We start from the raw sequence: 26,030 nt of genomic DNA on the forward strand, positions 1-26,030 counted from the left end.
TCCTATGGAAAAATCGGGTCAATTGAGGCATTGAACAGGAAAATCGGGTCAATTGAGACATTTAATATTGTTCCCTATGGGAAATCGCGGGCATCGCGTCGGTCGCATCGCACCCGGTTTTTAGTGCTTTCAATGCCCGCGATTTTTTTACCTGCGTTGATCACGATCAAAATCGTGGGCGCCGTGCTAGGTAAAGAGTACCAAATAAATAAATAAGGGAGGGGGCTGTGTGTTTGGTAGAGAGAGGGCAGGGAGGGGGTGTGTGTTGGGTAGAGGTGGGAACGGTGGGGCCTGTGTGTTGGGGAGAGGTAGGGAAGGGAATTGGCTGTGTGTTGAGGGAGGGAAGAGGATGTTGTGTGTTGGAGAGGAGGGAGGAAAGGAGTGGGCTATGTGCTGGGAAGAGTGGGGGGAAGGGAGGGGACTGTGTTTTGGGAAGTGGGGGGAGAGAACTGTGTTGTGGAGAGGGGGAAGGGAGGGAGCTGTGATTTGGGAAGAGGGGTGGAGGGAGGGGACTGTGTTGATATGAGTAAGGGAAGAGAGGGAGCTGTGTTGCAGAGAGGAAGGGAAGGGCAGGGTTTTTTGTGTTGGGGAGAAGGGGTTCGCCGTTGGGGAGAATATAATTGTGAGTATGAATGCCCCCCTTTCAGTCTATGACCGTGGCGATTGGCCATCTTTATCCATGTGCCATGCTTCCTAGTAATCTATGTATAATGCATCTCAGGAACCGTTTTAGAGAACTGTATATGAGGACGCTCCAGAACATCTGTCATGGTATGGGATCATTGCTTAATGTGTGACAATGAATCGAGAACCTATACCCTGTATGACATCTCCAAGCGCCATGACCGCCGATCACCCTTCTGGGACCACCGAGCGCCATGCACCCCCCAGCCCCCGTCCGCAAGGTGAATGGATGCCGCATACGAGCATCCATTCACCTCCTCCCTGCCTATGCTGCTGTCTGCAGGGTACAGCAGACAGCAGCGGAGGCTGTGTGCTCCCCCTGCCCAGCCTCCATGTTGACCGCACGGCGCTGTGGTCCGGAGGTTGTGCTTCCTCCATTGCTGTAAACGAGAGCTGGGTCGGATGACTCGGCGTACCAGTTTACACTGCCCACTACCCTACCCATGTCCTGCATGTGTTATACTTTGGTTATTACCTGGGTAGAATTCCCACGTAAAGGGACACGAGTTAACCCCTCTTACACCTGGGTTTTTGCGGCGGTGTAAAAGGGGTGTAAGTGGAATAGCCTCCCATCAGAGGTGGTAGATGCAAATACAGTAGAGCAATTTAAACACACTTGGGATAGGCATACTGATATCCATACAAAGAAATAAGGATCAAATATGGTTTGAGGTAACATGTTTAAAATAGGGGCAGACTAGATGGGCCAAGTGGTTCTTTTCTGCCGTCAAATTCTATGTTTCCCCAGCTGTAACTTTTTAACATTTTTATTTGTGTTTTTTTTTAAATAACTGGTAAATAAAATTGTAAACTTCTTTTTGTTTTTAGTTCTTTTATTGTTTTGATAGTTCTTATTTATTTATTTCCTTTTTTTGGTTCTCTTTGTGTATTACTTGCGCTTCAATTAGCAATTCTGGACAGCCGCACTCATGGAGAAATAGATTTCTAACCTCTTCTGAAAGGTCTAAGCGCTGTGTAAGTTCTCCACAGTCAACACTGTCAGAAGGCTTAACCACCGCCGTTCTCCACGGGAGATTTCCTTCTTATCTTATTCTTTTGTTTATTTGTTTTATGTATTTATTTTTTTATGTTCTGTGGGTATGTGTATATGCCTATGTATGTATAGATGTATGTACTAGTTGCCAGGCAACAACATAACCGCAATGTCAGCACTGATGCTGTGCGTGTCCAAAGTAGTCCCCCAAGTGCTCCATCCATATCCATCTAGTGGCCTCTGGCCCACAAAACACTTTAATTCCCCCATAGAGGGGAGGAGCAATTTTTTTTTTTTACTTATGCAGTGTGTGTATATGTATGTATATATATATATATATATATATATATATATATACATACACACACACACACTGTACATAGGTTATATATATATATATATATGTACAGTGTGTGTGTATGTATGTATGTATGTATATATATATATATATATATATATACACACACACACACACTGTACATAGGCCATATTTGTGCGGCAGTAGAGGTGGTATTGTGAGATGAATCCAGGTCCCCAGTGTGCAGATGTTTTTTATTCTCCCTGGCAGCGTCCACCGCCCGCCGCGTGGATGTGACATGCTCTGAGGCGCTGCGGGACCCGTTCTCCTCCTATCTGCACATCCCAATGTTGGGAGCTCTGCGGAACAGTCACCGCTCACTGCTCTAATGTTCTCCCTTCCTTAAGCCCTCTCTACACTATGTGAACGCAGAGCTTTGTGCCACAGAAATGCCGGCTCAATAAATCACTGACACTTCTTCCTCTCTTTGTTTTTCCTCCTGCTGCCTCTTTCTATCTGCAAAGCCGGTGGATTTGGATGAGCGGGTAAGTACTGCTTGGCTTGTCTTCATGCTTATTTCACTTGTCACATTGTCACGGAGTTACAGCTGTTTGTGGGAATCATGGCCCATTTCAGTACTTTCTCTTTACATGGGACAGTGTACCTGCGACCTACGTGCAATAAAGGCAGCCATTTTGAGAGCTGAATCAGCCTCTGGTCTAGGAGCATGCGGCCTACCGGGTCGCTAGGACCTAAGGGGTAAATGTAGGAAGCTTGGAGAAGTGGTATCTATCCCCCGTAAAGAACGTTATGTGCAAGATGATAGGAGCTGATTGGCTGGAGCATTAACTGTCAATTTACATATTGTAGCTGATTGGCTGGTGCAATATTACCTTGCTCATAACGTTCTTTATGGGGATAGATAACATTCTCCAAGCTACATACATTTACCCCTATGGAACTCGTCCGACTCCGTACAAGCCGTTTGTTACACCTGTTTCTTGATTTAAGGGGCTGCATCCTAGTGGGTTCGGGTTCTGCTCACAAATGCTGACCCCCTGTTGTATGTAGGGGGATGGGTTTAACCTGTGATCATCCTTATAAATGTTTTCCCCTTCAATGCGTGGCACAGCATACTCGCGTGGAGCCTAATTCGGAGATGTTCATTATCTTGATGTTGACGCGTTTCTCCAATGGTTTGAGATCCACGAATGCACAGAGACTGCACTGGTAGTGCTCTGGACGCCGCAGCCTGATTGGTAGGCTGCTGGTTTTGGATGGTGATGATAGGGAGTGTTTGATAGGATGAGGGATATCTGCCCCTTTTTGTCTTCCAAGGTAGATTTCCTGACCGATAATCATAAACAGAAGCCGCCATGGGTGACTCTCTTAGCTTAAGATGTCTTGTTACCATATATACTCGAGTATAGGCCTACTTTTTCCAGAACATTTTTTATGCTGATAAAGCCCCCCCTCGGCTTATACTCGAGTGAAGGTCCCACTTGAGTCAATAAGTTTTCCCAGTTTTTTGTTGTATAATTAGGTGCCTCGGCTTATATTCGGGTCGACTTATACTTGAGTATATACGGTAAATATTCCCCTATTAGTAAAGTTGGGGAAATGCTAGAATGCTTAGAATTTGCTGTCGGTGATGAGGCTCTTCCAGGAACGAGGGAGCACAGTGGGCAGAGTGGAGCAGGGATCATCACTTCTAAATGCCTCTAGGATGAAATATTTGGTTGATTTTAGGAAGATAAATACATTTTTCAAGCTACCAGTAGTTTTAGGTTGCTGGTCCATTGAGTTGGTGGAATCCTTTACGTTTTCGGGAGTCATCTTACATGGCCATACTGTAGATGGTTAAGTGTGTGTGAGTCATAATTACCGAGTTTTCCTGTTGCTCCATGATGATTCGGGGCACTGGGTCGGTGGGGCAGGGGGTGTGGCCTCACAACGGGGTGCGGTGAGAAGGCCTGGATGCCTGTTTGCGCCATCGTGGGGGTGTAGCCTCACATTGGGTGGCAGTACGTGGACGTAGATCCATTCTCGCGTCATTGGGATCCTGCTACCCACTATTATATCCCAGATTCATTGTACAGTAGGGGGCGGGGCTATGATGAATTTCTGCTGGAGGGGGAGGCGGGGGCGTGGCTTGCTCCGGGAGACTTACCTGTACTTCTAGGAGAAGAGGTTTAAAGAGAACTATTGGTATTTTATCTGACCAAAGTCATCCGAACCACCGGCAAGTGACACTGTACAGGAAAATAAGGAGGCCATCACAATTAATGATTACTATCAGCGTCCGGTTTTTAAAGTGTTGCAAAACATTTTTTCCAACCCCCTCGTTCTTATCCATCCCGTTTATGCCCTCATTACATAGACAGAAAACAACTGTAAAAAGTATCACGATGGAACAAAAGGCTTTAACTAAATCCCCCCACACAATTTTTAAAACCTTTACATGGATAAATCTGTGTTAATTGGTTAGCAGAAAATAACGAAAGGAAGGCGAGCGTCCTAAAATGAAACGTTTGTTAATTGCTAATGCTGGTTTCGACGCCCTTTTAAACCCTCATTGGCACCAGCCAGCCATTACCTTGAGCAACAATCCTATTGGGTAGAGCCAGCCATGCGCAGGTCAAAGGTCGCTCTCCCTAATGAGCCCGTCTGTCTTTGCAGGCGGTCATTAACATTCTGCAGCATTATTACCATCCACCCAATGAGGACTGGCGGTAGCAGGAAAGGTGACGCATCGTGTGTGTGTCCTGGTCGCTGAGCTAGACGGCCCCGTACAGCAGACGTTCCTTGTTACCGTTCACTATAAATCATAGGAGTTGGGCTCGCTGCATGTTCCAGAGGCTGATGCTGATAGTGGGGAATACAAACATGTCTTCCCATTGTGACAGCACATTCCTAAGTAAAACAAAAGGAAAGGCTCCAAATGCCTCTAGTTAGTCCTTAGCGGGGCCCGGACTGTCTGTTACTATGGACAATAGGCCAACGCAAGCAAACGGTCTAGAGCTGGCATGTGGTTCCCGGTGATGCAACCTCATTTGTGACCTCATCGTGGCTGACAGAGGTGAAGTTACTAAAGCTTCTAGAAAGGAATAGATTTCCCATCAGTAAATTTACGCCATCATTTATTGGCTGGTAAAGCCTAATAACCCTTCTTTTCGGGTATGGGTCACAGTATATGTGTAGTGCGTCCCCTCGCATGGCTTGCTGCGCTTACCGTGCTTCCGGCGCGGTGTTTCGCTACGCTCGGCACACTGTTATATTCTCTCTCCGTGTGTATAGTTTATTATGAAAAACTGCCTTTAAAAAAAAAATACAAATTTAAAACTCATATCGATCCTTTTCCACGTCCACCTATTGCTTGCATCGACCTTTTGACCATGTTGATCTTTTTCATGTGTCGATCTTTTGCCTGTTGATCTAATTACTTTTGACCCATCGACCGCCTACCTCTGCCCATTTTGGGATCGTTTCAGTCGCTCACATCCTGACTTTGGATATGAGAATTTGAGAAGACGTCCCGCAGCCCCGCAATGATCTTTACTCCGGCCCCTTTCTGTTCAAGCATCCCTAGCCTCCAGGATTTCTGCAGGAGCCTGTGTCAGGCTCATTGAGCGTCAGACGAAGCTGACATTTAGAATACGGCAATCCAGACAGGGGCTTTTTCCTTGCCAGATACACTCAGGCTAAACTTCATGAAGTGTCCCAGTTTACCCATTCCAGGCCGCTCCTGGGAAGAATAGGGTAGCAGTCAGCCTTCGGATATAATCTCTCTTCCTAACGACCCCTGCCAGCCTTCTAAAGACATGCCTTGGCCCTTCGGGACCATTTCTGTCTGGGACGCTTCATCACATTTTGACGACAGCCCTGTACACCCCAATGCTTTCATAGATTTAAAAAGATCAGGCCCGTTGTGTCGGCCTTTGCCATAAAGAATCTGTGCGAGTTCTATTGCCGACGTAGAGAATTCTTTTCTGTAGAGGTAGAGAACGGCTTCTCTCCGGTCTTGCTGAGCGCGCCGTGACCTTTTTGTTTTTTGATCCGACATTTATTAGAACGCATCCTATCAGTTCACTTGGAGCCAGAGATATCACAAGTTTTTTATTTAAAAACAAAAATTCTGTTTTAAGTGAACAGTAGCCAATTGCCGGTCTCTGTGATCCGCGGCGGTGTACAAAGACGCACTATCCGAACCAATGCGTGAGCATCGGAGTAACCTATAGGTCACCCAGAGTGCCGGCCAAATTACACTGATTGGGGCCAGTGAAGCGGAATCATGACCAGAAAATAGGGCCAATGGAGGAGTTGCCCATAGTAACCAATCAGCTTTAAGGTAACATTTTTCAATTGCATTCCATGAAATGATACTGGCAGCTGATTGGTTGCCATGGGCAACTGCTTCACTCTTTGCTATGCTTGTACCCACAGTATCAGAAAGGTTGTGGGAAAAGTGGGTGTTCCCAGGGGCGGTCACTGGGAAGATGGCTGGTAGTTCTGGCAAACATGGTCTGCTCAGTGGGCGTGTTATGGGAGTGGTCAGTCAATCAACTGCAGCCAAAGGAAGCCATAGTCAGACGGACAAACTGCACCTACAGTACCATAGGGCTGGGGCGAGGTTCAATGGTGCGATGTATGTCACAGATGGTGGAAGCATTAGCCACTGCTGCAGGCACTTTATTGACCACCCCTGGATCAGGCCCACTGAGTGAAAGATGGCAGGCAGTGGGCAGAGAGACAGTGAGTAAAAGTCTGGGAATATTATTATTATATATCACAACACCCTAGACATTGGTGCAACTACAAATTTTGCACCCCCTGTCATAAAACTTTCTGGCGTCCCCCTCCCTGATAGTACCATCAGAGGTTCTGGTCAGGGGCTCCCACACCCCAGCCACCACCACTGGTCTACGGTCCCTGTGGGGACCGCTGTTTGCACCTGCCCCCTTCATACTGTTGAAAATTCCCCTCCTAAAATGTGCGCCACCTCCTCTAGCATCTTTACTAATGGTCTCCTAAGGCAGCGGCCATTTTGGGAGGGACATCTCTCCCACGGTGCTTCTCTTCAGGCCTGCTGCTCCTCTCTGCTGTACTGACAGCCGTGTAGCATCCCCGGACAGTTGTCCCCACAGTATCCTTATTGCCCACAATCCACCCAGCACCTCCAAACCAGCGCATGGTCTACAAGAACTGTCGCTTTGCCACCGACCTTAGAGTTCAGCATGTTTGTCCTTGTACCCATAGGCCAAGACTTTCTTATTGAGACATTCAGAAAAAAATATTGATTATATTGTGCTGATCTGACACCTTGGGTCCAGTTACATGTGCCTGTGCTTCTGTTCCACCACATACAGTATGATTGGCAGCAGCTCTGACTTAGCCGGTGACACTAACCATTTTATTTGCCCCTGGACTCCTAACCTCTGACACCCCTGCAAGTGTCCGGCATCTCCCAGTTTGGGCACCCCTGTATTATATAGACATGTACGCACATACACTATACAGGCCATGCCAGGTACAGGTAGTACCAGATTGCTGCATCACTGTAGTGCGGCAGCGATCGCTGCTCCAAGACTTGGGTGCACCAGCTACCCGAAGCTCTAGGTAAGCCAGGCTGTAATTAGTGATGGTACTTATGTAGTGTGTGGGCATTAAAGCTGGACTGGTATAATCCTATACTAGTGACCCACAAATCAGAATCATGATTGTAGCTCAGCATGGGTTCGTCAAAAATAGATCATGTCAGACTAATTTAATTTGCTTCTATGAGGAAGTCCGTAGGGGTTGATTTAATACTGCTTGATTTCGCTAAAGCTTTTGACATGGTGCCTCATAAAAGGTTATTAATGAAACTAGGTAATTTAGGGCTAGGAGCTAAAATTTGTATTTGGATTAAAAACTGGTTGCACAATCGAGGACAGAGAGTGGTGGTAAATGGCATACATTCCAGCAGGGGAAAGGTCCGAACTGGGAGATGATTGGTCACTAACAGGCCTATACTTAGGACACGCGGGCATGTACTGAGGCTCAGGGAAAAGAAATTCCGTACTGAATTAAGAAGAGGATTCTTCACCATTAGAGCAGTAACATTCTGGAACTCGTTGCCGGTGGGGGTCGTTACAGCATTTTTGGCCACTAAGGGAATCCTATAGATATGACTTACTCATAGTCAGTAGTTACAAGTTAGATTTAGGTTGAACTCGATGGACTAATGTCTTTTTTTTTCAGCCTTAATTACTATGTTTCTGTGTAGCGCTATAATATCTATTACCTGTTACTGTCATGGTATCTTACTATTCTATGTCTGTTCTCTTAGGCTAAGGAACTCAAGCGAAAGGAAGAAGAGCTTAAGAAACTAGATGCCTTCCACAAGGAGCAGCTGGCCAGCATTGAGAAGAAGGTAATTGACCAGAATACAACATTGTCGACATTTTTAGTGCCGACCATGTATGTGTCGGCACTCAAAGTTTGTGTCGAACTTCTGTTACTGTCGAGCTAGGGTATGTTGGCCATTCTTAGATGTCAGTCACTGTCGACCAACAGCGGTCAACCTAGACACCCATAAAACCTCTTGAAAATCATTACAGCGGAGGTTCCCAAACTCCACCATTACATTCCAGATTTTAAGGATAACCATGCTTGAGCGCATAGAATGCAACTTCTACCTCCGAGAAGGCACGTGAGTGTAGGGGACTTAACTCTGGGTTGCCAACCTTTGCCCAGTAATCTTACCGGGACTAGAATCAGAATCTCTCGTAATTGCCCCAAGTTTTGTATGTAGGCCGCAATGCACCCAGGGTTTGCTAAAACGATGTGGCCATTATTTTTTGTATAATTCAATTTCATGGGAATCCTATAAATCCGTGATTAATAATAATAAATACTTGGGTCAGCAGAACCTTCCCCGGCTGCACAGTCAGCTGCCGCTTTGCTACTCATTATCACAGGTGATAATTCACACGACGGTGGTGGATGGAAAGGTCGACAGTCCGCACCAAAATTTCAACATGCACAAGGTTGACATTGACTAAAGGTTGACAGAAAATGTCGACATAATTTTTTTTTTTTAAATTGTTTGGCGTTTTCTTTTTGCCAGTGTCGACATGGCCCCACCATTAGTGTAGCTCGCGCTTTACTCTTCCGATTCTTAGTCCACGTGGATTGAAAAGCGTGAAAAAGTCCATAACATAAAAAAATTTAATATAAAAAAAAAACTCATGTTGAGCTTTTCATGTGTCGACATTTTCCCACTGTCGACCTAGTCATGTCAACCTTTTGCCAATGTCGACCTACTGTAGTGTGTTTCGATCTTTTTTGGTGTTGACCTATAGATCTTTTCACACCGGAACCATATGCACCAGGCCCTTGTGTGTGCGCTCCCCCAGCAGGTCTTTCTGCATTTTTATTGCGTAATAAAAACTACAAAGCTGCATCCAGTTCTTCGCCCTGTTTTTACAGGAGAACAGAGAACTAATTGTGCCGTCGGACCTGTGAATAAAGAATATAATTGTTGCTCTCATTTAAAAACACAGTGGCACGGCTTGTAACCTTTTATATGTAACAACATTTGTAAAGCGCGTCTGCGAGCGTCCTCCGCGGCTAATCACAGCCGCTACGTACGGCAAAGCTTTTCCAATTCTTTGCTTTTGTTTTCAGGAACATTACACATTATATTCAGCTGATAATAATAATAATCTGTATTTATAATGGGAAAAGCAAGAATCAAATGTTTAAAAATGCTGTCCGGGTCGTTTACGGCGATCGCAGGAATGGCGGAAGTCGGCATGTGCTGTATAAAGTGTTAATCGATTACAAAACATTACTGTCTGGGTACAGAGGTTAGGAGTATTCCTTACTTGTACGTTCCTGCAGTTGTGTAATACGCAAACTCATCCGTGGTTGGTTTATCCGTCTGTGGCACTCGCAAGCTTACGTAACGTGGCCGTTCATTGAGAGCGTAGAGCGGCCGGACCTTTTAAAAGACACTGTGCATTTGGTGGTAACTGTATTATTATTATTATTATTATCATCGTTTATTTATATGGCGCCACAAGGGTTCCACAGCGCCTAACTACATGAATGTGCAAAAACTTGAAAATAAGGAATTACAGTACCAGCCAATTTAGGACACGTACATGGTAAATAAATAGGGGGACGGGACACTGATGCAATTACTAGGTTTGCAGAGAGATATAGCACATGAGGAGAGAGGACCCTGCTCGTTAGAGCTTACATTCTATAGATCATACTGCAGATGGCACTACTGGCCAACCACATATTCCGTCATTATCAATCATAATTGGTTTGACAGTGATGGTTGATGCTGCTTTATGGGCCACACGTGGCGCAATAATAAACCACCCCAATGCCATTGACATGTAGATGTGTACCACCGTTGCCTGGGAGCACAAACACTTGAACACTGAAGCGCCCTAGTGGCTGAGTACTCAAGCGCCTGAATACCCAAGCATCCCAACGCATCTGAACATACTTGAACACGCCCGAGCGCTCCAACTCCCAAATACCCGACTGCCCGAACACCTGAGTGCTCGAACACGCCCCAGCCTAAACTCCCAAATACCCGACTGCCCGAACACCTGAGTGCTCGAACACGCCCCAGCCTAAACTCCCAAATACCCGACTAACCGAACACCTGAGTGCTCGAACACGCCCCAGCCTAAACTCCCAAATACCCGACTAACCGAACACCTGAGTGCTCGAACACGCCTGAGCACCTGAATTCCCAAATACCCACCTGTCCGAACACCTGAGTGCTCGAACACGCCCCAGCCTAAACTCCCAAATACCCGACTGCCTGAACACCTGAGTGCTCGAACACGCCCCAGCCTAAACTCCCAAATACCCGACTAACCGAACACCTGAGTGCTCGAACACGCCCCAGCCTAAACTCCCAAATACCCGACTAACCGAACACCTGAGTGCTCGAACACGCCTGAGCGCCTGAACTCCCAAATACCCACCTGTCCGAACACCTGAGTGCTCGAACACTCCTGAGCGCCTCAACTCCCAAATACCCGACTAACCAAACACCTTAGTGCTCGAACACTGCCGGAGCGCCTGAACTCCCAAATACCCGACTGCCCGAACACCTGAGTGCTCGAACACGCCCCAGCCTAAACTCCCAAATACCCGACTGCCCGAACACCTCAGTGCTCGAACACGCCTGAGAGCCTGAACTCCTAAATACCCGAGCACCCTAACACCTGAGTGCCCGAGCACCTGAACTCCTAAATACCTGCCTGCCCGAACACCTGAGTGCTCGAACACGCCACAACCTAAACTCCCAAATACCCGACTGCCCGAACACCTGAGTGCTCGAACATGCCCAAGTCCCATTGATTTTAAGCTGCATCTTCTGATCTTCTCTGCAGCATGGAAGATCAGAAGATGCAACTAAAGATCTGCAGTAGTGCGCATCGAATCGCAGTCATTTGTGATTGCGAATGATTTGCTGTAAAATCATCCGATCGGTCGATAAATCACTGTAGTGTGTGGGCACTTTTATAATTAACATGGAGTATAAAGTAAGGAACCAAAAAATATGGGCCCATCCAGGACGTCAAGGTGAACTTCATCAGATGAACCCCTAATGCCCCCATTATTTCCCAGCGTTACCACTTCTGCCCATTGTGCGACAACTTGTACATCGCTATGTAACCCTCACACAGAATTTAGCAGGTTGCTTTATCCTTAACCTGAGAACAGAGCCGTGTGTTTATTAGGTCTGTAAAGCGCGGTAAATGCCCATTCGGCAGAGAAGGGAAATGACAAATAACAATCGGTTCCTATAACGTCGCAATAAAGCTTAATTCTGTCCCAAACAAGCAGCAACCTTTTTGTGGATCTCTACTCCCATAAATGAAAGCCGGAAACACATACTGTAGTACGCGTTCTTTTTATTAGCTCCCGCTTTTATATAATTTCACTTTTATTTGCGGAATGTACACAGACCTTGACATTCTCTGTTTCTATAGTCACAACCACAAAGCTCCCCTTAATCCGCATTCTGTGCTGTTCCCGTTCGCCCCCCCTCCCCCTCCCTTCCTTTTCTCGCTGGCATTGTCTTTGTGGCACAAACAGCCCCTATTCCTCCTCCTCAGACACAAGTACTCGCTGTTTTCCGGGAAAGTGAGGAAAAACAGCTTTTAAAAAGCGTTGTTAATTAATAGTGATCGGCGCGGCTTAATGCAGTCGTTCTATACATTTTGGACTGTTAATTTATATCATGTTCTGTACGTTTCCTAAGTGGGAGTAATGAAGCGCAGTTGATTTAAAAAGGTCATTCAAGGATTAAATCATTTCATATCTAATATGAAAAAATATACTGCCTGATGGCATTTAGGTGCTGGTAATTGTTCTGCAATTAGTCTACGCGAAACTTCAGTAAACTTGGTTTCTAGGTTGTGTCTATGAATGGAGTTTTGTTGAAGCCAGTGGCGGGATCTTCAGAGACCGTTATAGTTTAACGAGTTGACTCCAAAATTTGACACTTTTTTCATGGTTTTTTTTTGGTGTCCGCGTGTAGATTTTGGAAAGGTTCCAAAAACATCTATTGACCGCTTGCTTGGGTACAAAATCACGGCAGCCATGGTCCCGATGGAGAGAAACCCGTTGGTACATTTTTTGGGTCTTGCCCCTAATCCAGGGCTCGACAAATCCCGGGGGGCCAGTTCGCAATGGCGACCAGATTCTGCTTCCTGGCGACCAGATTTTGCAGGGAGGGAGGAAGCAGATCCTGCTCGCGGCTGAGCAGAGTGGTGCGCTTGCAGTAATGGCAACATCCAGGCAGAGCGGTAGATAACCCACCCAGCTGTATCAGAGGAGGTCCGCGGCTATTTCACTAAACTCTAGCTGGCTCGGAACAAGCGTCCTGCTATGAAAATGGTTCACCGCTGGGAAAATCGCATGGACGGGGGAAAATTGCTCAGTGTGTATGCACTTTTAGTAAATACAGTTACACCTTCGCATTAAATGACTGATGCTAATAATGGTCCGACACTCCCAACTCCTCAGCCCTCATTGTATCAGGATCCTACTTTGCCAGGAAATGTACTGGGTACTGTGGGGTATCTCGCACTGGCGCGCATAACTGATGAGCAGGTTTCCTCAGCAGCACAGAGCATATCAGGAGATGACTGATGTGATAGTGAGAGGACTATGCTGAATGTGGAACTCAGGGGGAGTATATATAATATACTATATTTAAACAGACATATGACACATGTACTGTAATGTCAGTGGGCACGCATTCTGGGAGAGTGTAGGAAGATTCCTTGTTTCCTCTCCTTTTTCCGATGATTAATAGAGGACTGAAGAGGAGACTTTCCGAGGAGAAGTAGATAATGTTACTGCAGTTTCTGATCACAAGAGTCTGTATGAAATGTTGCTTCTCTCTTTTCTTTCCATATTACAATTGATGTAACCAGAGGGGGTTGGCGGTGGGTGTCTTGTCTCCTGTGTTTAGAACAGCTCTGGAAACACAATTACACTTTAGACAGTTGGCTTGGCTGTAGCACAGTGTCCTGCTTATCATTGTGAGCAGGCAGCCGGCTTGGCGTCACTCGCCTTCCTATGCGCGGTCGCTGGGAACGACAGATGCCTCCGCCTCCTCCTGTAGTTTCTCCTGAAGAATTATCTCCGCAAGAGCAGTAATTAGACTACAGGTAAAACATTTCTGTGTTCTCAGGCTCCATTCATGGTGTAAAAGAAAATCTTATGCACTAGTAACCTCCGTAGAATGTCCCTGCCAGGCGGCCGTTTCCACAGAGCAAGCCAATGAAGCTCTCTGTCCGCTGGAGTGACTGCAGGCTAATCTGGAGCATCAAGCTGCATTGGAATCCAAAAGAAATGTTGGTGCAAGGCCAGGGTCACGTTGGGTGTAGTAAATAGAAAGTGTTAGAGCAGGATCAGTATATGTCCAGTAATAAAAAATGTAGGGTATTTATTTATTTATTAACAGTTTCTTATATAGCGCAGCATGTTCCGTTGCCCTTTACAATAGGAGACAGTGATACAACAAACTGGGTATTTACAGACAGTCAAAAGGTAGGAGGGCCCTGCTCGCAAGGGATGTGGGAGATATGTAACAGCTAGCTATCTGGAGTCATTTTCATTGTAGCCCCCTGCACTTATCACCACCTGTGCAGTTTCTCTTTCCTGCCTGAGGTGTTGCTTTCTACACTGGTGCAGCTAGCTCATTCTGGTCTGTGTTTCAGTGCTGAGATACAGATCTGATTGTGCTAGAAGCACCAGAGCAGAGAGGTACACCCCCAGGAATGAGGAACTGCACAGGTTGTGATAGGTGCAGGGGGCTGTAATGAACACTGGAGGAGTGTAGTGTGTTGGTTCTGGTGTAAATTCTGTACTGTATATATTGTATGACATCTCCCCACCCCTGTTGTCCATCTGGCGGTCTCCAGTTCCTGTGTCGCTGTGGTTGGTGTTCCTACACTCTCATATAATGAAGCTGCTGGTGAACTGTACAGCGGATTCCGGAGTCCTAAGGCCCCGGCAAGTCCGTTTTAGAAGTTGGATTGATAAGAGTAACTGATCATTTGAACTTCAACGCTGCCTAGTGGATCAGTTTCTCTATCAATCCCACTTCTAAAACTGACTTAAGGTCCATACACACGGGGCGACTATGCCCAGCGTGTATGGACAGCGATGATGTCAATCATCGCTGTGGGAAAAGATGCTCAGCGGCTTTCCCCTTGCCCGTCGCCGACGGAGGGGGGAGGACGGCATTGCATAACGCAGAGCTATGCAAAGCCATCCTCAACGCCGCTCATCTGCTGGTTTAACCGGCAGATGAGCGGCTTTCCCGGCGATGATGGGGGAGCACGCAGCAGTGCTCACCACTCATCGCTGGGGCATACACAGAGGGGCGCACAGTGTGTATGGGCCTTTACCGAGTCCTCAGGACTCCGGAATCCGCTGTACAGTTCATCAGCAGCTTTATTATTTTCAATCCCAGGATTAAGTTTGTCAACGTGAAGACAAACTGCAATCTCCTCTCCAACCTCCCCTCCCTCCCTCCCTCCCTCCCTCCCTAAACCGTCCACCCAACAGTTTACCTATGTGGGTCTGGCCTTTGGTGGCAGGCAGCAGTAGGACCTGGAGTAGTGCAGAGGCCAGGAGAGGTGCAGCGGCAGGCTGCGCAGCGTGACCTCTGACACCACATCACGCTGCGCACTGCTGGGGTCAGGAGCAGCCGGGCAGCAGAATTCTGAGATTGGAAGCTCCAATCCCCGCGATTTTGGGCCCAAATCCCAGGATCCCACTGAAGCCACCACCATGGATCCACTGCCTTGTATAACAACTACGTTTGGTCAGATATAGGGCCTTATTCAGACGTGAGTATGTTCGCAGCCTAGCAAACAGGTAAAAGCCGAACCTCTCTCCCCCCCGCCGTGCGAATCTCCGCATTGCATGTGTACCCTGACCCTCTAATAATTTCTGCAGCCTGCGGTGGCCGCTGATCTCCGAATTCAGGGCAGGCGCTGATGTCTTGTGACTGTCTGTACATCGGAAGCAGGCACACAGAGATGCTATGTTATAAACGGCTGCTCCTCACCTCTATGGGGGGTAGTAGTAATAAAGGGGATGTGTAGTAATTCAGTATTAACTGAAAGCAAATGCTTAACAGTGCCGTGATCACATAGAAGCCCATTGTCAATGTTTAGGAGAACTCCCTGGACAGAAAAGCATAAGAACATTACAGAGGGGGTCAGGCCTAATGCCGTCACTTCTAGGTTGTACCAGGTAGTCCGATATACTGGTCCCCATATCGTCCATGTAACTATGGGAGAATGATATATGGCAGTGATATCGAAAGTAACAGTCAGATCGTTTATCATTAGACAGATCGGTCCAGTCCATCTGATAAAGCCTGGTTAGCATTAACGGTAACTCACGGGATCTCGCTAGATGCAGTGTAACACCTGGAGAGAGGCTGGAAGAGGACATCGGAGGGTGAACATTCCAAAGGACTCATTCACAATGCATCGTAGATCTAATCCCTGGGTTCCTTGTGATGTAACCATGAAAAACTTCTTTGCACTTTTCACAATGTGATATTGCCTCTTTACCAAGGCATTGGTGAGACCACACTGGGAATAGAAACATAGAATGTGACGGCAGATAAGAACCATTTGGCCCATCTAGTCTGCCCCTTTTTTTACCCTTCAGGTAAACTCAACCCTTTTTAATCCTTATTTCTTTGTAAGAATATTCATATGCCTATCCCAAGCATGTTTAAATTGTTCTACTGTCTTAGCCTCTACCACCTCTGATGGGAGGCTATTCCACTTATCCACTACTCTTTCTGTGAAGTAATTATTTCTAACATTTCCCCTGAACCTCCCTCCCTCCAGTTTCAGTGCATGTCCTCGTGTTCTATTACTTCTTTTCCTTTGAAGAAAATTTCCCACCTGTACTATGTTAAAACCCTTGATATATTTGAAGATTTCGATCATGTCCCCCCTTTCCCTTCTCTGCTCCAAACTATACATGTTAAGATCTTTTAGTCTATCCAGGTAAGTTTTGTGATGTAGGCCATGCACCATTTTAGTTGCCCTTCTTTGTACACTCTCCAATGTATTTATATCCTTCTGATTCTATGGTCTCCAGAACTGGACACAGTGTTCCAGATGAGGTCGTACCAATGACCTATAAAGTGGCATTATTACGTCTTTCTTTCTGCTACTGATTCCTCTCCCTATGCAACCAAACATCTGACTAGCCTTCCTCATTGCTTTGTTACATTGCCTCCCTGCCTTTAAGTCACTTGAAATAGTGACTCCTAGATCTCTTTCCTCCTCAGTAGTTTCCATTATAGTGCCCTTGATACTATATTGAGCCTTTGGGTTTTTGAGTCCCAAGTGCATAATTTTGCATTTTTTAGCATTAAACTGTAGTTGCCATTCTCTTGACCACTTCTCAAGTTTACTTAGATCATCAGTCATTTGATTTACCCCTCCTGGTGTGTCTACTCTGTTGCATATCTTTGTGTCATCTACAAAAAGGCATACTTTCCCTTCAATACCATTTGCAATGTCACTAACAAAGATATTAAAGAGCACTGGTCCAAGTACAGTTTATTTAGCAGCCTGCGATGTGGGACAGTGTCAAATGCCTTACTAAATACCGTGTTCAGTTCTGGGCACCGCACATTAAAAAGGACATAAATGAATTGGAACAGGTAGAGAAGGGCGACTAAGCTAGTAAAAGGTCTTGAATCACTAGAATACAAAGATAGGTTAACCAGGCAGAATATGTTCTCTCTGGAGAAACGGAGGCTGAGAGGTGATATGGTTAGTATGTACACATACAGGATTGGGAATCATATGGAACTGGGAGATGAGTTGTTCAGTAACAGGCCCCCATACACCTGAAAGACATTGCACCCAATCATAAAATCTCGAGGGATCTTGTGGGGTTGGAGGATTGGTCCTCTGATCAGACGCGCTGCATCAGTTGGGATTGGGAGTCGATTGCATGTGCTTTTCAGCACATGAAATTGGTTGTTTGATTGGTCATAGAACCAGCGTCATTTGAGTTGCAGTTTTCAGGCAGGTTAGGTGTATACAATCGATTGTGAGGCGACTGGTCCTATACAGCAGCTGGATTGTATGACAGGTTGTATGACGGAATGTGAGTACATTGCGTGTCCAAAACCCACCAAGGACTGCCGGGGAGTTGAAGGGAAAGTTGGACACAATCATGATTGTAAGCTGGTCTTTCTGATGTATGGCCACCTTAACAGGCCTATACTTAGGACACGCGGGCATGTACTGAGGCTCAGGGAAAAGAAATTCCGGACTGAATTAAGAAGAGGATTCTTCACCATTAGAGCAGTATCATTCTGGAACTCATTGCCGGTGGGGTGGTTACAGCAACTACTGTCAATGAATTTGGCCATGGCAAGCGGTTAAGCTTAAAAAGGAAAAAGTTCAAGCAATGCTAATTGTGCAACCAGACCTGAGCAATGCCGGGTACCTCCGCTAGTTATCTCATAAAGTACTCAGCGAGCAGGCTAACGCTTGGTATAAGATTTTCCTACCATACACCGATTCAGACCAAAGCAATCCTGATGTGCAGCATACACACTTTCCCAATTATCTTTCAGATCGAAATGATCCCACTGATTACAAATCATCTCGTTGATACCGTTTCCGTACTCTATATATAGTCATCGGCCAATCCTACACACATCTCGTTTTCTCAATGTTCCCAAAAGTACATGAACGACATGCAGTAGCCGCGTAGGAGCTGAGTGTACACGATTGGACCGACCTTCAGGCCCTAGTGCATTCTACCCCCTAAGCCGTTATCAGCCCAACGACCCGTTATCTGTCATGTCAGGCCGAACATTGCACAGTGTATACCCAGCTTTACATTGGTCGTTCCTTTTGGCTGATACATGCCACCTATTTCAGTTTCAGAATTGACAAAGTGTTCGCTAATAATATAAAGTCATTATTTTTTTTTTTTTTCAAACTATTACAGGATTTATCAATTTGCATCTTGCCCCCGCGGTTACCATTACTTGAATATAAACAGCACAAAGCAATTCAAGAACTATTAAGACTCAGGCTGCACAATATAACATGTATTAGAAAATGACTAACATCATAAAGAATAATTGTTGAAAATAATATTATGTAAAAATCACGCTGTTTGATTGAAACTACCTTACTTAGATTAATAACGGGAAATGCCTGATAAAATCAAGGAACATAATTTAATTTATGTCGCGAAGGGAACAAGGTTAAAAACCTCATTGAAAATAATTAGTGAATATAGAATTTAATTTATAGATTAAATTTTATCTATTATATTTTTATTTTGAAGCAAAATTGTTTGGTGCAACTATGTATATATGTAATTGGGTGGGAGGTTAGGAAATTTGTGCGGGAAGGCCCCAGTTTTTAAAGCGCCAATCAATTACAAAGCAAAACGAACCTGGTTTTGCCTTGTAAATGATTGCCGCTTTAAAAATATGGGTATACGGGCAATACGGCTTATTAAATCTTAAGTACAGCATCGGATATAGAATATTTATACACTATTTCTGCCTTTTCGATATCTGGTTATTCGTAGGTATGATTCCATGGTTCACCCATTCAATTACAAATTAGCAAAAATGGAATTAGTGTGAAAATGTTTTTCAGGTACTTAATTTATTCTCCTGCTAGTGGCCGCACGAGAGGGGGGGTGTTAGCAATTCAAGCCAACTTGAATTAGGCCCTAAGTGTTGAAAGTTTTGTCCCCCCTCTCTATCCTCCCGGAGAACACTCACCTGTCCCATTGTTATACTTATTCACCTTTGAGGCAATACGCTCACCTGCGGTAGCACTCCATGGAACTTTTCCGTTGAAATTAGAACTTTATTTCCCCGCAGGAATGTATAGATTGCGGACTGTAACACATATGCATCTACTGGAGGAAACCGACCAAGTTCCTCCCTGTACAGGAAATAATGGAGTCTGTCTGGTAATTGAAGACTTTTAATGTAGTTCAAATTTCAATAAATGAAGCAATTTCTTAATTTCCTCTCGGTCGCTCTGCGAGCAGCAGCTGTTACGGAATCCACGCAACCCGTAAGAGTTATTACTCTAGAGAAAAGGTGGATTGCGGTTGAAGTTGCTGTTTTACCTAATGGGTTCCGAGATTTTTTCTTTTTTTTCCCAGTTTGTGATCGGAACGAGGACTGATGGTAGACTCAGCGCATATTCTTCAGGGAAGCTAGCCATAATCTCATTGGTTGCCTGTCCTTGGATTGGAATGATATGATAATTTCCTCTCCTGTCTCTGGAGGAGAGAAGAATTAGGATTCACATCCGTTCCCCTCCTGTTGAGATATCATTATCCTGCTAGAAGAGGTTCACACACAGGGTTGCCTCTTGGTCATCAAAAATACTTAATTGAAAATACATGTGGAGAATCCCTGTGCAGAATAATCCCGCTCACAGGGAAAGATCTCTTGCGTAAATCCACAAAAAAAAAAACGGCTTTGGATAACAACATGTTGACTATAACGGACAGTTTATCATATCACAAACGCAAAACCTAGGAGTCCGTTCTGTGCAATGTCTCTAATCCCGCAGCCGCTATCTAGCTGCATTTCACATTTTATTTTGCCCGTTGCTCACTTGGATAAAATTATTTGAGTTTAAACCTTTTTTTTTTTTTTTATTGCATTTAAACCTTTCTGTTCCATGAATTCTAAACGCTCTTGCAAGTGATTGTTGTTCCCCAGGGCACGTTATTCCGGAAACACGGCCGGTAATAATAATTTTTACAACGGTTTAAACTGAAAAAGCAAATTCTGTTTTGCCAGCGATTGGCGAACATCACAGGTTTCTGCAAAAACAACAGTGTCCGTTTATTCAGTATCGGGCGGAAAAAAAAGTGTGGTGCGCAACCAACAGCGGCTGGTAGGAGGGTAGTCCGCTCTCTAAAGGTATAAAGACACAGAAAGTAAGTAACAGCGCTGGCTGAAGCAGAATAAAATTTCTAAAATATAAACAATTTATTGCTAACAAATATTATGGGAGTATTCAAAACGTGCTACACTTTCTGCCAGCGGAAATAGCGCAATCGTATCATTGAAGGGTGTTTTTTAACAGTGTGATCTGTCTTGTCGGAAACGGCCATGGATTGTCCAATTGACGGCTATTTTTCGCCAATCCGCTGCTGTTTTCTCCGAAGCATGGACTTTCTGACACTCGACGGCCGGAACATTGAATTCCAACTGTCGAGTTACTGTCGGATCAGACGAAAATGGCACAGGATTCCGACTGTCGGGACGTTCCCACAGTCGGAATCCCATATTGAATACCCTCCCTATTTGTTAATATTAATGTTAAAAATGAAAGAAATCTAGCAACTGGAAATCAATTATTTGCATAAGTTATTGACTGACGACTAGACACTGTACACCGTTCAACCAGATACCATATCAAGCCTTGGGGGCCCTGTTACCATAGGATCTGGGTGGGATCTACCGCCCAGGATCGCATTGCAATGTGCGATCCTTTTGGCGTGATGCATGATCCTGTGATCTGTTTGGCAAGGTGACGGGTCTGAGCATGCACGGTCAGCCTTACCCCTCCCCGATTGACAGCACTGGCCCATAGGCTACAATGAACTACGGCCATCTCAGATTGGCGGTAGCTAAAGGGCCCAGTGCAAAGCTGGCCGATGTTTATACATCAGCCAGCATTGCATCCCCCATGCGATTCGGCTGGGAGCGAAGCAGGTATCTGAGATTCCCTTTGCTGTCCCTCCTATATAGATTCAGGGGATCGGCTGCTGTCATGCATCTAGCGCAGTCAGAAGCTGACCCGTTGCATTGCGAAGTGCGATCCTATCGGCGTGATGTCAGCATTGTGCGGGCTCCCTCCAAGGCTGGATACATTTGCCTCCCTGCAAGTAGAAGTCAGAATCCAGCGTCCTAAAGAGAGTGCTGAAGTGTTCCAGCCGTGAAATAACAATTTGTGATGCAGATGCAAAGGGCCTGTTCCAAAATGCATCAATCTAAGGGGCCGGGAAATTGATGCAGTCGGGGCTTCGTGAGAGTGGAAGTGAAGTTTAATTGACATCTATGTAGAACAAATGACAAGCCTGTAAATAACCTACACCGTTCAGGAGAGCATAACAAACCTTTGCTGCGGCAATCTAGGACACCCAGCAGCAGCAGAATGGTATTAGGCTGGAATTTAAGTCCTGTCATTTGTCCAACCTGTAATCTTGGTAAACATTGGCGATGTTGAAACTCTGCATATTTCCACTTCTGTGAAGGGCCGTCGCGGTCTCCTACTTCACCTTATCGTCTCACGATCCCGAACCGACCCCAGCCAGCTAAGAGGCTGATTTTGTTTATGATTGCAAAAAATGGTTAAGGGGGGGAGAACCAATGACCGATCACTGGAAAGCAAGTTCCCTTTGTAAATCAAGGTCATGCTCTACCTGCCTTCGAACGTCGGACACCCCTTTAGTACGCTACATGTCTTAACCGTACACAAGGGCACTGCTGTCCTCTTCAGATGTCAATGCCTTTCAGATTCTAAGCACACAATGTCCTAATAGATTTCTGTATCAAAACCTCTGCAGCCGACAAACATGTTTTAACAAAATAATAAAAATGCCCTTTGGGTGAAGTGACATTTATTGGCGTTTACAGAACTTTAACAAATGCCGAAGTGAGACGCCAGCCCAAAACGCTCCGATTGTTTGCCGTATATTAAGCCTGATTCATAGTTCCATTCTAGTTCGATGTTCACGCATTTGAGTGATCATCAGTGGCGCGTGTCCTGGCCACAGTGCAATTGAATTGTGATTACGGGCGTGCTTAGAATTAATTCATAAGTGATTAACCGGAAACAACCAGTTTGTAGGCGGGAACAGCGAGCTAGGATACAAAAACCCAGGATGCGTGATCAGCCATTGTGAGCAGCTGCGCCGGCTACGGTGGGCGTCTCTATACAAGTTGTGATGGCAGATTTTAGCACACATGCATCTACAAAAATCACAGCTGCGGCAGCAAGATGGGGGCAAGAATCAGGCCCATTGTCAGAGGCTTAAATGAACAGTTCTAAGAGGATACGATTGTAGACTTTTGGGATGAATGAGATCGTTAACCGTTTTATTCATTGTTGCGGTCAATGACTTCGTTATTTGTACATTATAATGTATTTTGTTTAATGTTTTGGAAATGGAAATATTTAAGGTTGCGTACATACTGGGCGATATATCATATCGCTTGTTTTGGTCCTTCTGAGTTATATGGTATAAAATATTGCCCAGTGTGTACACTACGGATGATGAGCGCACCCGCGGGTCCTTTCGTCAACGATTTCCTCCAATGTCGCCTATATATATGTACACATAGTGTCACCGACTGCATACTCAGCGGGCAGGAGACACCCCAGTGTCATTAACAATATCGTTCAGTGTGCATGCACTTTATCGTTGGTCTGCCAGCACCGCCGATATCAGTATCTGCGAATCACCCAGTGTGCACCTTAAGAGCCACCAAGCGGCAAAGAAGTCTCTAACCCGGAAGTGACCTCGGAGGAAATGCATTTACATTTTATAAAGAGTGAAGAAGAAAACAACTTCTAGATCCTCCCCATGGCGATCAATCGGGTCCCATCAAGTACATACTATAAAATGGTCGGTAGTAGCTGATTGGTTGCGAAGGGCCATTTCTCCAGTATCCCCCCCCCCCCCCCTCTGGGTAGGGCAAGTCTGATCACCCAAGCTGGGCTTGCTCCTTTAATGAGACTCTCTTTCTGCAGGAATACTGCGTCCCGCGCGGCTTATCCCCCTTTCATCACCAGAATAACATTTTCTAATTTCTTAAGCAAATCCCTTGATTTAGCGCGTCTTTGTTGTGTGTGTGTATAAATACCCACAAAGGGCCATTAATGATCGGTCCGATATAAAAAGCCGGCTTACGCTGCCCTATCGCTAATTCTGCCATTAACAAATGTTTCCTGAATCCCATAAAGTTCAGGAGTGGAAACAGCGAGGCGCATTTGCTTTCAAAGCATTAGCAGAGAAAATGGCTGGTAATTCGATGAACTCAAGAAACATTTGTATTAGGATAAATACGAATGTAGCAGATGTCGAATGGCGCGATTCTCTGTCTATACCCATCTAAGTGCCTGCTTGACTGATGTACAGTGCATTACATCAAATTACACCGCACTTCCCATGCAAATAACAACTATCTGCTTCTTTATACTCCATGTTCCCTCTTTATTTTATTTTAAATTGTGTCCTTGGAGTAAAATACAGTCCTTGCTCTGCCCCCCCTTTCCCGTCTCCTTTATGGCTCCGGTTTTACAGCCTTCCCATAAAGCGCTCGCTATAGCGAAATGAGGAGTTTAAGCACCCTAATTAGCAGCAGCGAGCGCATGGCGGGCTGCGTGGGTTCCTGACTTCGCCGAGAGCCCAAGGGAACAGGACTGGCTGCCGCGCACCCCTTATTAACCCCTTTGTGAACACACGGCTCTTTCCAGTACAATGTGTATGGAATAGAACTTTCTGTTACTGCAAATCAGAAATTTCTTGTTGCTAATCAATGTATGAATGTGTATTATTGTAGAGTAGACGGTAAGCTCCGACAAGCAGGGCCCTCTGCCCTCTCATAACATTGTGATTTGTGTACTGTATTTATGTATATATGTAAGTAGGTTACGTTCCTTCCTTTCTTGTACTATTTTATTCAAGTTGCGCTAAGTTTAATGGGTTACCTCTATAATGCGCTGCGGAACCCTATAAATAAAAGATATGATGGCGGCGCTGCGGTTCAGAGCGAGGTTCCGCTGCACATGCTTCCGAGTGTCGTCATGCACGGCTCATAGAGGACCGCGCAGTGCATGGAGCATTCTCTCGGAGTAACTGACCCTTGTTCTGCTGGACTTGGTAGCAACACAGTCAATAGGCCAAACCCAAAAAGTTGACACGCACAAGGCCGGCATAGACAAAAGCTCAACACAAGCAAAATCTCAGCAAGACAAAGGTAAAAACGTTATGTTTTTGTTGTCAATGTCGACATGGTTCCCCAATTACTGTTGCGCATTCAATTGTGGCCCACACAGTGCGTAAAGCACGAAAAAGTCCAACAAAAGGGAAAAAAATCGTGAAAAACTCATGTCAACCATTGGTGTGTCAATCTTTTGCCAGTGCGGACCTAGTGTGTGTGTGTGTGTCGTTTCATATGGGGAGGGCCTTTTTTCTTTTGGCACTCGACCTTGGCCGAGTTTTAGTATCCTCTCTCTATAAAGCAGTCAGTATTTACCCTGCACAGAAACAAAATATCTCACCCAAATCTCACTCTCTGCACATGTAACATCTGCCCCATCTGCAGTGCAGCATGATTTTGCCCATTAGAGAAAGATATTGCTTTTGAGATCCTTACTGAATTACCCCCACCTGCACCCTACTGAAGTGGGCAGGATGGAGAGATGATCATGGGCATTTGCATGCCGGCGGTTAAGGGGTGGAGATAAAAGTACTATCTTAGCTCCACCCCCTTAAGAGAACCAGTGAATTACAGCATTTTGCAGAAGTGGGGATGAGGCTTGATGATGTCAGAGGCCTGGCTCCGCCTCACCATGATCCGTGGCCTCTCCGCTATAAAAACTTGAAAAGTTGCTTTGCTGAAGTATCCTTAATGTTGGTGCCTCTTCTTGGAATATGTTCCTCTACTTGGAATCGATCTTACTCCTGAAATGACACGCATGCTCTAGAAAAAGCCGATGTGTCACGAATAAAATGAATAATGAACCGGAGCAAACATGCCTTACAATAACCAGCTCGTCGGTTGCATCCTCAGGACAGCAGTAATCCATCCTCACCCAAATTTGTGTGAGAGCATCAGGTCTGTGCTAGGAAATCTCCCCTAACTGTCCAGTAATAATCCCCTTCCACAGCGGATCCGGGAAATGATGGCTCTCAGCCCCGATCCGGAAAAAGGTCATAGTTTGGAACCCTGGACTTGGTCTCCGACCGTTTTCCACTGCTCCCACAGAGTCCGAATTCGTACACCTACCCGATGGCATGGCCACTGCGGTGCATACATATGTGCAGGACACGGCTGTGAGCGCCTTCGGCTAACTCCTGTGTTTGCAAGGCGCACACAGCCTGATTGACAGGCAGTGGGCTTGTCGGGGTGGTACCCCGGGCGTTTCATAGGCGGGCACGCCCATAGAAATGCTGGGAGTGCCTGGCAAAACGCAGGCATTCCTTTGCCTGCTAGGGGCGGGCGCATGACGTCGGCATCTGTACACATCTGTTCGTAGCCCTGCACATGGACACTGAGGGCGTTAACCTGCTCTGAACACTCGCAGCGCAGAAAGCTGGTGAGAATCAGTCCCTAAATCCCATACCTAGGCAACGTAAGGAAATCCGTGCCGTAATGCGGATGTTACTAAGGGCAACTGCGGCTGCTACGGGCTGTGCCCCATTACCATTTGCATGTATTTACTATTGTTAATAATATCATGTGTT

At 45.7% G+C, this 26,030-nt stretch overlaps 1 protein-coding gene across 2 annotated transcripts in view; it reads left to right on the forward strand.

The window, feature by feature from the left end:
• Nucleotides 1-26,030, forward strand: part of CHCHD6 (coiled-coil-helix-coiled-coil-helix domain containing 6) — a 204,932-nt gene that overhangs the window by 74,087 nt on the left and 104,815 nt on the right. The window contains exons 5-6 of one of the 2 annotated variants that reach the window (XM_083155652.1): nt 2,501-2,521; nt 8,305-8,388. In XM_083155652.1, the coding sequence (XP_083011778.1) occupies nt 2,501-2,521; nt 8,305-8,388 (105 nt within the window). The remainder of the gene's footprint in view (nt 1-2,500; nt 2,522-8,304; nt 8,389-26,030) is intronic. The other variant, XM_083155653.1, reaches the window with a different exon arrangement.

Source organism: Crinia signifera, chromosome 8, assembly GCF_055691185.1.
Source record: "Crinia signifera chromosome 8, ASM5569118v1, whole genome shotgun sequence".
NCBI lineage: Eukaryota > Metazoa > Chordata > Amphibia > Anura > Myobatrachidae > Crinia > Crinia signifera.